Raw genomic sequence first — 15,237 nt, 5'->3', positions numbered from 1 at the left:
TCTTCTCCAAATTTAAAATAGTTTAGTGTTATTTATTTCACTAATTCTCACAGTAAGATAGGGGTAGGGGCTTCAGATTAGGAACTATTCATTAAATTGACGACACTGAAAAGTAAGTGACAAAGTTTACTAGAGTTTCATTTTTAGACAAGAGAGGGACAATGTAGGGTCCTGTATATTACATGTCACTAGACATAACCTTAGTGATTACAGGTTTGGAGTTTGCCAGCTTCCTGACATCCTACAGTGCGTAGAATGAGAATTGACAAGCACTATTACTGAAGATAATGTGAAGGGGAAGGATAAAAAGAAGGGTAGAGAATAGGTTTTTGTTTGTTGTTTTTAAATACGATATTAAACAAGGATCCATGTGAAACCAAAGGTTTTCTCTCCTAATCTTACCTTGACTGATGCTTTGGGCTTCTATTATTCCTAAACTTTCCTCATCTATGCTTCTTTTCCTAATAACTGAATTTCTAGTGCCTGGGAAAGAAATATTATTGTCTTTTAGGAAGTAGTCCCTAAATTTGTCTTCATAATCTTTTAGCACATTTTCTTACTACACTAAGTAGCATTCAAATTACTGTGGCCCCTTGCTTCTAGGGTTTCGGTTCAGTTAAACAGTAGTGCTTACTAGGGGCCAGGTAACATGCTGGTCACGGGTATTTGACAGTGATTAAGGTGAAAGAGGTTCCCACAAGCCGACTTTACAGTCTAGCAAGGGGTTTCCATTGATTTAACTTGTACTCAGCTACTTTATCACTAATGCTAGTGGGACACAGGCAACTTGATCATTATTAGCTTATTAAGTTGAAATCTGATGGAAGCAATGGATGACTCTGGGACTGAGGAACTGTTTCATTGCAGGGTAGTGCTGCTACGTGGCAATGGTCTTAACTGAGGAACTGTTTCATTGCAGGGTAGTGCTGCTAAGTGGCAATGGTCTTAACAGAAATAACAAAACCCTGCAATTTCCTGTCCCTGAGAAGCCAAGTGACTGCTTCATATGTGTTGCAGAGAAACAGAGGACGTGTGCATGAGATAAACCCAGATTTGCTGCCAGGATTGATTGCCAGAGTCAAGGACTTTTACCAGATAGTCCTTTGGCTCTGTAAACAAGCCTTCCCAGGATGGTAGGATATTTTTCTTATTCCTATTTTTTCCTTTTTAGTTGACCGGCCCTTTCATTTTAATTTTTTATTATGAAAAATTTCAAATATATACAAAGTAGAAAAAACAATGAGTACCCAGCTGCAATAATAGTTAATATTTTGTCAATCTTATTTCATTTATACAGCAGTATGCATTTCTAACAAATGGCCTTTTTTATATAATTTTATTGTCATTATTACAACTATGGAAAGTAGCAGTAATTCCTTAATATCATCTAATACTCATTCCATATTTAAATTTCCCCAGTTGTTTCAAAAATTTCTTTGTATTGCTAGCTTGAGTCAGGATTCAAACAAGAGCTATAGGGGCTTCCCTGGTGGCACAGTGGTTAAGAATCCACCTGCCAATGCAGGGGACACGGGTTCAATCCCTGGTCCGGGAAGATCCCACATGCCGCAGAGCAACTAAGCCCGTGCGCCACAACTACTGCGCTCTAGAGCCCGTGAGCCACAACTACTGAAGCCTGCGCACCAAGAGAAGCCACCGCAATGAGAAGCCCGCGCACCGCAACGAAGAGTAGCCCCCGCTCACCGCAACTAGAGAAAGCCCACGTGCAGCAACGAAGACCCAACGCAGCCAAAAATAAATAAATAAATTTATAAAAAAACAAAACAAACAAGAGCTATACATTGCTTGCGGTTGGGTCTCTTAAATTCTTATAATCTATAACAGTCCCTCCACCTCCCATGCTACTTGTTGAAGAAACCCAGTCTTTTGTCCTATAGAACATCTCACATCCTGGGTTTCACTGACCACTTCGTGTGGTGTCTTTTAGCTTCCCTTCTCTCACATTTATTTTTTAGTTTTTTTGATAAGTCATTTTTATTATACGTTATAAAAGTAGTGGCCCATAACACATTGGAACAACGGTTTTTTAAACTGGTTTTCACCACAGACAGTTTGAGAAGTACTGAGTGGATGACTTGCTTCTCATCTGTACCACTGTGATTTGACAACAAAGGTTACTTTCCCACATTAAAAAATTTTTTTTCTTGCCAATATTCTATACAAAAGCAAGAATCACCCATACAACACTCTAGCCTCACAATTTCTTGACTCATTTATTCCAATAAAATATACCTTCAAACAATAACCCTAGCCATATCTTGTCCTTAGTCCTCTTTAATCCTTAACTCTGAAACTCTGCTCTTGGATCACAAACTTTCATTCTCCTACCTTCTTACTAAAACTGCTCTTTACTGTTCCTACTGGAATAAACACTTTGTCTGGATATGGACTTGCTTCCCTGAATGCAATGCTTATGCAAAAACAGCCATCCGTGGACTTATAGAATGCCTTACATATCACCATGAGATTTCACACAGCATTGTTCTGATCAAGGAACTCACTTCATAGCACATGAAGTATGGCAATGGGCTTATGCTCATGAACACTGATCTTACCAAGTTCTGCATCATTCTGACACAGCTAGCTTGATAAAACAGTGGAATGGATTTTTGAAGACTTGATTATAGTGCCAGATATGTGGCAAAACCTGGTGGGGCTAGGACAAGGTTCTCCATGACAGTGTATATGCTCTAAACCAGAATCCAATATATGGTACTTTTTCATCCACAGTCAATATTCACGGGTCCAGGAATCAAGGGGTTGAAATGGGAGTGGCTTCATTCATTATTACCCGTAGTGATCCAATAGCAAGATTTTTGCTTCCCATCTCTGCAAACTGAGATTCTGCTAATCCAGAGGTCTTATTATTTCCAAAGGGAGAAAAACTTCCACCTGAGACAAAGCAGCATCCCGTTCTTCAATCACTGCATTCATTTCTTCTGCAGTTATTCTCTTTTTACATTCCTTGGTCTTGCAGATTTTATCCACAATTATAGCTCCATTCTTCTGAATAGCTATCCCTGTGTCTGCACTGTTTATTCTGTTCAGTAATTCCTGTAATGTCATGTCATTTTCTTCAGGGTTAATATTTTCTAGCAGTTTTAGAGACATTTCCATATGCTTGGCTCGTGCAATTGCTTCATCTCTCTCCTCATTGGCTAACTGCAGTTGAGACATAATAGCTTCATCACGTTCCCTCTGCAAAATACACCTCTTCAACCAGAGCTGCTGTTTTTTCAGCAATCTGAGCTTCTGTTGCTTTTTCTTGGAGTTCCAGTTTAAGCTTTAGTTTTCTCTGTTCTTTATCTTCTTTAGTCAGTTTTTCTTGAAGCTTTTTATTGCTTGCTTTGAGAATGTCCAATTCTTTTAGAAGCAACGCTATTGTCTCCTCTTTAAGTCTGAAGTAACTTGACAAGGAATCATACATTTGTAATGCAAATCATTATTTCTATGTTCCATAATGTTGGATTTTTCTCTTGTGCAGTGAGCTGTCTCATCACCTAGATGAAGACTGATGACTTGAAAATTCCTTGATCTCTGCTCTGGCAGTTCTATGCCCTCATATGTAGCTTCATTAACTAATTCATTGGATTTCTGTTGCCTGCTTCCCTTAGAATTCACAGGCAGTTGCTCATCTGGCTGTGTACTTTTATTTCTCCTAGTGGTCTCTTGTTCAAGATAACTATGGGTTATGTCTGGACTAATGCAGCACTGTCCTGGTGTTAAAATATACTGGTTGATTATAAAATGCAGGCAATGAAGGTTTCTTTCACAGCTGGATGGAAGAACAATAACAACCACCACTTATCTAGGCCCTTTTGACCAGTCGTCCATTTGTACTTCTGTTCTTGTTTGCTCTGGCAAGGTCTCTGGGTTTTGCGCCAAGATTTGAAGCTTTGTACAGCATGGCTCAGCGTGCCTAAAGAAGCATAGCATTCTTTGCCGAAACTTACAAGTGTGAGACCTGAGATGCGCCCTGCACCGCCCCAGGAGCCGACTCTGCGCTCTCTTCCAGAGCTTCTCAGGCCCGACGCGCAGGCACCACGTCCACCAACCGATGTTCACTCGGAGCCTCCCTGCCCGCCTGGGGCTCTGCGCGGGGAGGTGCGCTCGCCTGCGAGAATTCCCACGGGCCGCGACGGGAGAGCGAGCCAGCCGCCAGTGGCACGCGGGACCCACGGGGAGCAGAGGCCTCTCACATTTAATGTTAACTCTTGTTCGTATTTTCTTATTTTTCTAAAGTATGTGCTATTAGAAATTAAAACAAAAATACTCCGGTGACAGTGAACGACTTTAATGCACAGGCAGGAATAGTGGAAATAGATCAGTTAGGAGATAGATTAACCAACCTACTCTTCAGGAGAAATCTGAGCTAGGATAACAATTTGAGAGAGCTACCAGCGTATAAATGGCAAATGAAATTGGGGGAGGAGAATGGATGAGATCATTCATGGAAAATGGGGTCCAAGATGGAACCTTGGAGAAGCCTAATATAAAGATGTGGGAAGAGGAAGAGGATGCTGCGAAATAGGCTGAGAAGCAGTCAAGAGATTTACAGAGAAGTAGTCATCACAAGAGCTGAGGGCAGTTTCAAGGCAGAAGGATTGCTCTGTGGATGATGCATTTATAAAACATACATAAATGAATATTTATAAAGAGGGTCATTTTATATTCAGTAGGGCTTGTTAAAATTAACCTATACACTTATCCTAAGGAAATAAACACATAGTCCATTTTGGAAGACAAGGAGTTTGGACTTATTTGGGGAGCAACGAACTAAAGGTTGGTGGCAGTGATAAAAATGAATGACAACCCTTAACAGTTTTGGTGAAACTGAGTTCCGAAATCTAAGAAGTTCCACATTTCTGTGAAATCTTTCCAGACAGATTTTAAAAATTCAACCTATTTGTATTTGTTTTTGTAAGCATCTACTGTGTGCTTACCACTACACCCTCACAAGCGAGATACAATAGTACATACATGTGACATGATCTCTATCCTTTCCATTTACCATAGTCACCATACTCACCAATCCTCACTCAGTCTGGTTGTTTGATCATATAATTCACTGATGAGTTATGACACAGATGCCCTGTCTATGCCTCAGTTTCCTTCTCTTTAAAGCCACGGTTTGATGAGGTCAACTGTTCGCATCAGAATCACCAGGAGTGCTTGCTGAACAGATTGCTGGTTCCACTCCTAGTTTGATTCAGTAGGGAGTGGAGAACTAGCATTTCTGGAGAGGTAAGTTGCTGTTCCAGGAACCATACTCTGAGAACCCTTTTACTTTCTCCAGCTCTAAAAGTCTATGATCCCTTAGCAAAACTGCATTACCTACGCTCACTAATGGATTTAACACTCTCCATTATTCACCAGAGCCTAAGAGGATGTTGTGGAATATGTAGTTATTATTTGCCTTAAAAAAAATTTTTTTTTTTTACTGGAATATAGTTGACTTAGAATGTTGTGTTAGTTTCAGGTGTACAGCCAAGTGAATAAGTTATACATATACATAGATCCACTCTTTTTCAGATTCTTTTCCCATATGTTATTACAGAATATTGAGTAGAGTTCCCTGTGCTATACAGTAGGTCCTTATTAGTTATCTATTTTATATATAGTAGTGTGTATATGTTAATCCCAAACTCCTAATTTATCACTTCCCCCCACGTTACCCCTCTGGCAACCATAAGTTTGATTTCGAGATCTGTGAGTCTGTTTCTGTTTTGTAAATAAGTTCATTTGTATCACTTTTTTATTAGATTCCACATATAAGTGATATCATATGATATTTGTCTTTCTCTGTCTGACTTACTTCACTTAGTATGATAATCTCTAGGTCCATCCATGTTGCTGCAAATGGTGTTATTTCATTCTTTTTTATGGCTGAGTAATATTCCACTGTATATATGTACCACATCTTCTTTACTCATTCCTCTGTTGATGGACATTTAGGTTGCTTCCACATCTTGGCTAGGCTATTGTAAATAGTGCTGCAATGAACATTGGGGTGCATGCATCTTTTTGAATTATGGTTTTCTCCAGATATATGCCTAGGCATAGGATTGCTGGATCATATGGTAGTTCTATATTTAGTTTTTAAGGAACCTCCATACGGTTTTGTTCTCCATAATGGTTGTATCAATTTACATTCCCACCAACAGTGTGGGAGGGTTCCCTTTTCTCCACACCTTCTCCAGCATTTATTGTTTGTAGGTTTTTTGATGATGGCCATTCTGACTGGTGTGAGGTGATACCTCATTGTAGTTTTGATAGGCATTTCTCTAATAATTAGTGATGTTGAGCATCTTTTCGTGCTTTTTGGCTATCTGTATGTCTTCTTTGGAGAAATGTCTATTTAAATCTGCCCATTTTTTGATAGGTTTGTTTTTTTGACATTGAGCTGCATGAGCTGTTTGTATATTTTGGAGATTAATCCTTTGTCGGTTGCTTTGCAAATATTTTCTCCCATTCTGTGGGTTGTCATTTCATTTTGTTTATAGTTTCCTTTGCTGTGCAAAAGCTTTTAAGCTTAATTAGGTCTCATTTATTTTCGTTACTCTAGGAGGTGGATCAAAAAAGATATTGCTGTGATTTATGTCAGAGAGTGTTCTGCCTATGTTTTCCTTTAAGAGCTTTATAGTATCCGGCCTTACATTTAGGTCTTTAATCCATTTTGAGTTTATTTTTCTGTATGGTGTTAAGAAGTGTTCTAATTTCATTCTTTTACATGTAGCTGTCCAGTCTTCCCAGCACCACTTATTGAAGAGACTCTTTTCTCCATCGTATATTCTTGCCTCCTTTGTCATAGACTAGTTGACCATAGGTGCATGGGTGTAGTTATTATTTGTTGAATGCAAACAACGGCTTAATATTTTCAATCTTATCTTCTTAAACCTTACATATCTTAGGGATGTTTGTGTTCGGTTGCTGTGAGCTGCCAGGAGGCAGGACCATAGCTGTGGAGGCTCTTAGTACATCTCACACTGCACTTATTGCAGACATTTAATACATGCTTTTTGATATGCCTTCGATGGACTAGGTGGCATGTGATATTTTCCCATTTCGTGATCATTATAAATTTGATACAAACTCTTAAAATAATGAGTATTTGATCTTAGTTCATCCTTGAACAAGTTTCTGGAGTCCAGGAGACCACACTGGGCAATCTGGTGATCTGATATAATGGAGATATTTCCTGTTAATCAGGAGATAAGGATATTAGTGTCAGTGCTGTCCTTGGCTCTGTCACGGTTGCAGAGGTCACTGAACCTCTAGTGGCTCGGAAAACTAGGAAAATATTGACCATCTTAAGTTCAGGAAGAATTCATGAAATGCCTTGTAAAAATATAGGCTCCAGGAACAAAACCTAATTTCAAAATGGTATTTTTATAAAAATTAATTTTAGAGGTAAAAGCCTTTCCCCCTTGAATCAGAATAAGCTTGTTTTTGTTTCTGATCTTGGTTGTTTTGCTTTAAAGAATGAGATGCTACAGTTCAAAAATTGAATAAGTATTTATTGTTCCAGAAGGTACATTGCTTTTTATACATATTTCATAAATGATACAGGATTTTACACATGTTCAATATTTTGCTATTTGTTTAAAGGACTTTTCTCCACGTCCTCCCTCCCCTTGCCTCCCACACACCCTGAAAGGATTTGCTCATTGCACTGTGCTGTTTCTTCTTAAAAACCCTGCGTACAAACAGGATAAATGGTTTAAAAATAATTCACACAACAATAAATGAGGGAACGGGGTTGAACGACTTGGGGGGCGGGTGGGGAAGGAAGTGGGAGGAGAGGTGGAGACATGCATCCTTTCATTCCGTCATGCCAGTGGATGGGGTGGTGGCAGGAACAGCAGCAGCAATCCTGGCTGGCCTTCAACCTCTGCAAGGCACCTGGAGTCTGGGTTTGTCATTTAAAGTGTTTCTCTTCATACACAATGATCCCAAAGGAGGAAGAAAAAGAGAAAGAAACCCCTTGCCACAATGAAGAGGGATGAATCATGTGAAAGAAAAAAGCTAATCAATCAGCTGTGTGGCAAGCCGCATCATCCTTTCCATCCTGCCCCTGCAGTAGTTAAAAACAGGATAGTAGACACAGATTCCTTTGATTCTTCAAGTGTGATGTCATCTGGAAATATGGTAGAAAATATTTTGATAGAGTATAAGATTAACTCCTTTTTCTCTCAATTTAAGAAAAAATAGGGTGAAGAGGGTAGGCTGAAAGGAGCCAAAGAAATGTATTCCTGTACAAAGATAAATTGCACCCTTTGAGATCCACACACTTGATTTACAACTACTGAAGTGGTGGAGGTGGGAGGGCTCACAAACAGTGTGGGAGTGTGTGTCCTTCAAGATTAACAAGGCCTCCAGACAAGGTAGTACCATCTGGGTGGCCTGGAATGCTGTCACACAAACAGATTAACAGCAGTGAAACTATTCTGGTTCTAAAATGGCTACAGAGCCATGATTTTTAGCCAGTTTGTAAACCTTACATCATCCTGATTTGGTAATACAGCTGGACACTCCGCCTCTGGCTTGAGCTGTGGAGGGAGAGGGGAGTATCAATGGGATAGTTAAATAAAGGAGGGAAATCTGTCCTCCTCTTAAAGATTAATTAGTAAAAAACAAAACAAAACAAAAAAATCTCATGCAGTGTTGCCAATTATTTCTAGAAGGTGATCCAGAGAACTGGAATATTGAGACATTTAAGAAGGTATTAAGGGATAATCCAAAGTGTCAATTATCAAACAGTCATAAGTTGGTTCCAATTATCATATGGATAAAATTAGTGTACCAACAGGTGTGGGTGGTCGGAAATGGGGCACAAACGGGAGAGATTCCTGGTAACTTTGCAGAGACTGGGTCCAATCTAAAATAAATGCTAATGACATGGGCTCAGACTCTGTTTGCCACCACATATCTCGAGGGTTTGCTTTTCTGGTATATTTATTTACTGCTATGTCAAAAATAAGAAAAGTTAAATTAAAAAAAAATTTAGAGCTGAGTGGGGTGCTGGTGTGTTACTATTTTGCTGACCCTGAAAAGAAGATGCAAGAAACAACACCCCTAGCATCATTTTCTCTCAAATATAATAATAATGCATCATTTTCATCCAGAAACTGAGATTCTTGATTAAGACAATATTCACTAAGCCCTTTGAGCTTATATTCCACAAAGCCTGATGGTCAGTTTTTAACATTCCTTTCTTCCCTAAGATCTTTTTGTTTTTGTTTTTAAATTAAAGGTAAAAACCCTCTACTCCGACATGGCTCCCAGCTTCCACCTGCAATGCTTTAATTAAAAAGGCCAAAGTTATAAACAGGTGTTCTTTCTGCTGGGATTCAGAGGCTCTCTGCAGATCAATCTTCCTCACCAATCTGTCGGAGGGGCAGATGTACTTGTAATGGGTCTCTCAGTCTCTTAAGGTCCATTTCTGCCTAAAATAGAAACAAAAGGTGAGAAAACTGGCTAGTCAAGCTTTCAATGATATTACTGTCTCCTGAGAAGAGGAAATTGTCTTTCCTCCATCACTATGAGTCAGAGAAATCACCTCAATCACTCTCAAAGTAAGAGTGCCTCAGAGGCAAAGAATGTTAAAGGCACAGGACAACAAAGCAAGACAGAAACAGAAGTCTGTCCTGGCAGTTTCAGCTATCAACAGAGCCTCCAGAAAAGACTGTGCAATCAACAGGGCAGGACTCAGGGGCTCAAGAATGTGGGAGCATCTGATGCACCTTGATGGCATTTCTCCAGAGAGAAGTCCTTTTACAAACTTTTTGCCTGGAGCCAGAATTCAAATTTATGCTCCTCAAGACTTTAGTTATTTGTCTAGTAGTTGTTTAAGTTTTTCACTAATCAGTAACTTTTAAAACAGGGATGTGCAGTCAACTGCAGCACTTTCAAAACTCACACGTGCTTGGGCCTCACCCCTGAGGAGTTGGATTAATAGGTTTAGGGCGGGGCTGAAGCACCTGTATTTTTAATAGCTCCAGAGATGATTCTGACACATTCCCTCCAGTTGAGAACCACCACACAGAGCAACAGAAGGTAAGAATTCACTTACGCCAAGGCAGGGAGATGAATTAAGCCTATTCAAAGCACAACCCCATTACCAAAAAGGGACAGAGAAGGCAGAGAAGGTCCAGAGAAGAGTAATTAAACATTAAAGGGAATGGAAGGGCTTCCAGAGGTTTTAAAAAAATCTCTAAAGTCATGACAGACTGCAGAGAAAAGAAATGAGGATTTCTTCACCAAAATCAAAGATATCAGAGTGAGGGGGAGGCACGATCAGAAATGTGAAAGAGGGCTTCCCTGGTGGCACAGTGGTTGAGAGTCTGCCTGCCAATGCAGGGGACATGGGTTCAAGCCCTGGTCCGGGAAGATCCCACATGCCGTGGAGCAACTAAGCCCATGTGCCACAGCTGCTGAGCCTGTGCTCTAGAGCTCGCGAGCCACAACCACTGAGCCTGCGTGCTGCAACTACTGAAGCCCGCGTACCTAGAGCCTGTGCTCCACAACAAGAGAAGCCACCACAATGAGAAGCCTGCATACCACAACGAAGAGTAGCCCCTGCTCGCTGCAATTAGAGAAAGCCCGTGCGCAGCACTGACGCCTGCATGCGTGCCACTGCTCCACAACAAGAGAAGCCACCACAATGAGAAGCCTGCATACCACAACGAAGAGTAGCCCCTGCTCGCTGCAATTAGAGAAAGCCCGTGCGCAGCAACGAAGACCCAACACAACCAAAAAAATAAAAAAATAAAAAAATAAATGTGAAAGAGGTAGCTGTTATGAAAAATAAGATACCAGTCTTTTAAAAAAGCATTTCTAGCTCCATAATCTCTGACCTGCACCTAGCAAATATTTCTAGTAGTCTCTCTCTGACCTGGATTTTATTTTGGCTCCACTGCTACCACACGTCTTAGGTGAGAGATCTTTGGGTCAATTGCAAAAAGATTTAAAAAAGAAAAGTAAAAACAGACCTCTCTAAAGAAACAAAATGAAAAATATAAAAATAGGTTTAAAAATGTCAATATGCTAGTGATAAAAGGATAGATAGGACCCATTATCTTTTCATCTGCTTGTGTTATAAAACTTTCTGGCACAGTGACCATGCTAAAATAGTCATTTTTATCAACTGAGGAATAATTTACATAGGAAGAAGAGGATTGGATCATTCTTTCAGAGTTTACCCATCTAAGTACTTGATTGTAGACGATGATGATGATAATAATGCCATACAAGATGGGGCTGGGATTTATTTTAATTTTTGTAAAACTTACCTGAGCAATTGCATTTTTGAGTTGATTGTATTTCTCTAGGTCAAAACGTGACTTTTTGGCTCCTTTATGGAAAAATAGTAAGTATTGTCTGTCTCTGGCTTCTGGGTAAACATATTCCTACAAAAATAAAGAAGAAATTAAATTATACTCCTTAGCACACTATCTTCACAAAATAAGCATTTACTATTGATTAGATTCAATACACATGAGCACATATAAAGATGTAATACTACTGACATGTGCTGTATTAAGTATTTATTTCTTAAACATTTTTTATTGCAAAACACACACAGAAGAGCACACACACAAAAAATGTACATCATAAAGAATCATCATCACATAATAAATGTTAATCATCACCAGACAGAGAAAATAGAATATCACCAGTAATTCACAAGCCCCCTTCCTGCCCCTTTCCAATTACTAACCCCTCCTTCCCCACCAAAGTAATCACTATCTTGACTTTTATGGTAACTGTTTTCCTGCTCTCTTTACAGCTTTCTTACTTAAGCATGCATTCCCCTGAGCTCTACAGCTGAGTTTTACCTGTTTTTTGAATTTTATAAAAATGGAGTCAGATAGTATGCATTGTGTACGGCTACTTTCACTCAATATCATATTTGTGATATTCATCTTTTGTGTGTAGCTGTAGTCTGTTCATTTCCATTGATATGTTATATTCTATTGTGTGGCTACATCACAATTTATCTGTTGTACTACTGATAGATTTTTGGGTTGTTTCTAGGTTTTAGCTGTTGTAAATAATGCTGTCAAGATCATCTCTGGACTTATCTTCTGTTGGGTATAAACCTATGTATGGAAATTCTGGACCACAGGGTATGCTTGTGTTAAAATTTAAGGAGTGATATCAAAATGGTTGTACTAGGGCTTCCCTGGTGGCGCAGTCGTTGAGAGTCCGCCTGCCGATGCAGGGGACACGGGTTCGTGCCCCGGTCCGGGAAGATCCACATGCCGCGGAGCAGCTAGGCCCGTGAGCCATGGCTGCTGAGCCTGCGCGTCCAGAGCCTGTGCTCCACAATGGGAGAGCCCACAACAGTGAGAGGCCCGCGTACCGCAAAAAAAAAAAAAAGGTTGTACCAGTTATACTCCCATAAGCAGGACGTGAGTTGCCATCACTTCACCTCCTTGCCAATACTTGGTATTGTCAGTTAAAAAATGAGTTAGGCAGAAATACTACCTCAGATTCTGTTCCCTTATAGGTTATTACAAAATATTGAGAATAGTTCCCTGTGCTATACTATAGGTCCTTGTTGGTTATCTATTTTATATAGTTTGTATATGTTAATCCCAAACTCCTAATTTATATTATTTATATTACTCTCACATTTTAAAAACAACTTTACTTGAGATACCATACAATTTACCCATTTAAAGTATAATAGTCAATGCTTTTTAGCATAGTCACAGAATTGTACAACCATTGCTACAATAATTTTTAGAATATTTTCATCATCCCCCAAAGAAACCCCATACCCTTTAACATCACTTCCTATTTCCCTCCATACTTCCAGTTCTAAGTTAACTTCTAGCCTACTTTCTGTCTCTATAGATTTGCCTCTTCTGGATAGTTCATAAGTGGAATCATAAAAAAGCCTTTCATGTCTGGCTTCTTTCAAGGCTCATCTATTTGTAGCATGTATCAGTACATTATTTCTTTTTATTGACAAATAATATTCCATTAAATGGATATGCTACATCAGGGGTCCCCAACCTCCCAGCTGCAGACCGGTAGCGGTCTGCAGCCTGTTAGGAACTGGGCCGCACAGCAGGAGGTGAGCAGTGGGTGAGCCAGCGAAGCCTCATCTGCCGCTCCCCATCATTTGCATTACTGCCTGAACCATCCCCTGCCATCCCCTCCCCCGGGGAAAAATCGTCTTCCATGAAACTGGTCCCTGGTGCCAAAAAGGTTGGGGACCACTGTGCTACATTTTATTTATCTATTTGTCAATTGATAGACATTTGGGTTTTTTCCACTTTTTGGCTATTATGAATAATCTTGCTATGAACATTTGTGTACAAATTTTTGTGTGGACACGTTTTTATTTCTCTTGAAGAGATACAGCATTTTCCTGATCACTCATGAGGCTGAGGCCTTTTCATATCCTCTTTTATATTATTGGCCATTTGCATATCCTCTTTTAGAAGTGCCTGTACAAACCTCTTGCCATTTTTTTCCTACTGGATTGTGTGTCTTTTTCTTACTGATTTGTAGGATTTGTTAATATATTATGGATATGGATCCTTTGTTGGATATACATACTGGAAACATCTCCTCCCAGCCCACTCTCCCTCTTCATTGCTCTTTAATAAATAGATGTCCTTAATGTTAATATAGCTTAATTTATCATTCCTATTCTTTATGGTTAGCACTTTTCATTCTGTGTAAAAAGTCATTCCCTATTCCACAGTAATTAAGATATTCTTCTATATTATCATCTTCCAGGAGCTTCATCGTGTTACCTTTTATATTTAGATCAACAAACTGTCTGGAATTAATTTTTGTTTATAGTGTAAGGATGGGGTCATTTCTTTTTTCTATATGGATATTCAATTGTCCTAGCACCATTTATCAAAAAACTCTTTCCCTGCAGTGCTATTTTTTTAAAATCAAAAGTTCATTTATACTATGTCTATTTTTATTTCTCTCTTCTATTCCACTGGACTATTTGTCCATCCCTGTGTCACTGTCTTAATCACTGCAGTATTGTAACTAAAGCTGCATTCTTCATATCTGATAGAGTAAATCCTCTTACCTAGTTTTTCTTCAAGTGTTTATTGCTTTTCTTAGTCCTCTGTATTTCCATATACATTTCAGAATCAGTTTATTAAAATCTCTTCCCCCAACTCCAAATCTGTTGGGATTCTGACTGGGACTGTACTGAATCTAATAGATCAATGTGGTTAAAACAGACATTTTTGCACTATTTACTTTTCTAGTCCATGAACATGCTATATCATTACATTTATTAAATCTCCTATAATTTTATGTTTCTCTACATAGAGGTCTTGTACATCTTTTGCATGATTTATTTATTTGGTTATTTATTTATTTTTTAACATCTTTATTGGAGTATAATTGCTTTACAATGGTGTGTTAGTTTCTGCTTTATAACAAAGTGAATCAGATATACACAAACATATATCCCCATATCTCCTCCCTCTTATGTCTCCCTCCCACCCTCCCTATTCCTCCCCTCTAGATGGACACAAAGCACTGAGCTTATCTCCCTGTGCTATGTGGCTGCTTCCCACTAGCTATTTTACATTTGGTAGTGTACATATGTCCATGCCACTCTCTCACTTCGTACCAGCTTCCCCCTCCCCGTGTGCTCAAGTCCATTCTCTACGTCTGCGTCTTTATTCCTGTCCTGCCACTAAGTTCTTCAGAACCATTTTTTTTTTAGATTCCATATATATGTGTTATCATATGGCATTTTTCTCTTTCTGACTTACTTCACTCTGTATGACAGTCTCCAGGTCCATCTACCTCACTACAAATAACTCAATTTCATTTCTTTTTATGGCTGAGTAATAGCCCACTGTATATATGTGCCACATCTTCTTTATCCATTCATCTGTTGATGGACAGTTAGGTTGCTTCCATGTCCTGGCTATCGTAAATAGAGCCACAATGAACATTGTGGTACATGACTCTTTTTGAATTGTGGTTTTCTCAGGGTATATGCCCAGTAGTGGGATTGCTGGGTCATATGGTAGTTCTATTTTTAGTTTTTAAGGAACCTCCATACTGTTCTCCATAGTGGCTGTATCAATTTACATTCCCACCAACAGTGCAAGAGGGTTCCCTTTTCTCCACACCCTCTCCAGCATTTATTGTTTGTAGATTTTTTGATGATGGCCATCTGACCGGTGTGAGGTGATACCTCATTGTGGTTTTGATTTG

At 39.3% G+C, this 15,237-nt stretch overlaps 1 protein-coding gene and 1 pseudogene across 1 annotated transcript in view; both read right to left on the bottom strand.

Moving 5' to 3' along the window:
* Positions 1-2,868: 2,868 nt before the first annotated feature.
* On the bottom strand, positions 2,869-5,387 carry LOC102996046 (mirror-image polydactyly gene 1 protein-like; annotated as a pseudogene).
* A 2,180-nt stretch (positions 5,388-7,567) lies between these two features.
* Positions 7,568-15,237, bottom strand: part of MCU (mitochondrial calcium uniporter) — a 218,962-nt gene continuing 211,292 nt past the window's right edge. The window contains exons 7-8 of the mRNA XM_024132166.3: positions 11,313-11,429; positions 7,568-9,467 (exon numbers count right to left, since the gene is read on the bottom strand). Coding sequence (XP_023987934.1) covers positions 9,390-9,467; positions 11,313-11,429 — 195 coding nt within the window. The 3' untranslated portion in view covers positions 7,568-9,389. The remainder of the gene's footprint in view (positions 9,468-11,312; positions 11,430-15,237) is intronic.

Source organism: Physeter macrocephalus, chromosome 20, assembly GCF_002837175.3.
Source record: "Physeter macrocephalus isolate SW-GA chromosome 20, ASM283717v5, whole genome shotgun sequence".
NCBI classification, from domain to species: Eukaryota; Metazoa; Chordata; class Mammalia; order Artiodactyla; family Physeteridae; genus Physeter; species Physeter macrocephalus.
Note: the sequence above shows the minus strand (reverse complement) of the source record. Positions and strands in the feature narration are given on the sequence as shown.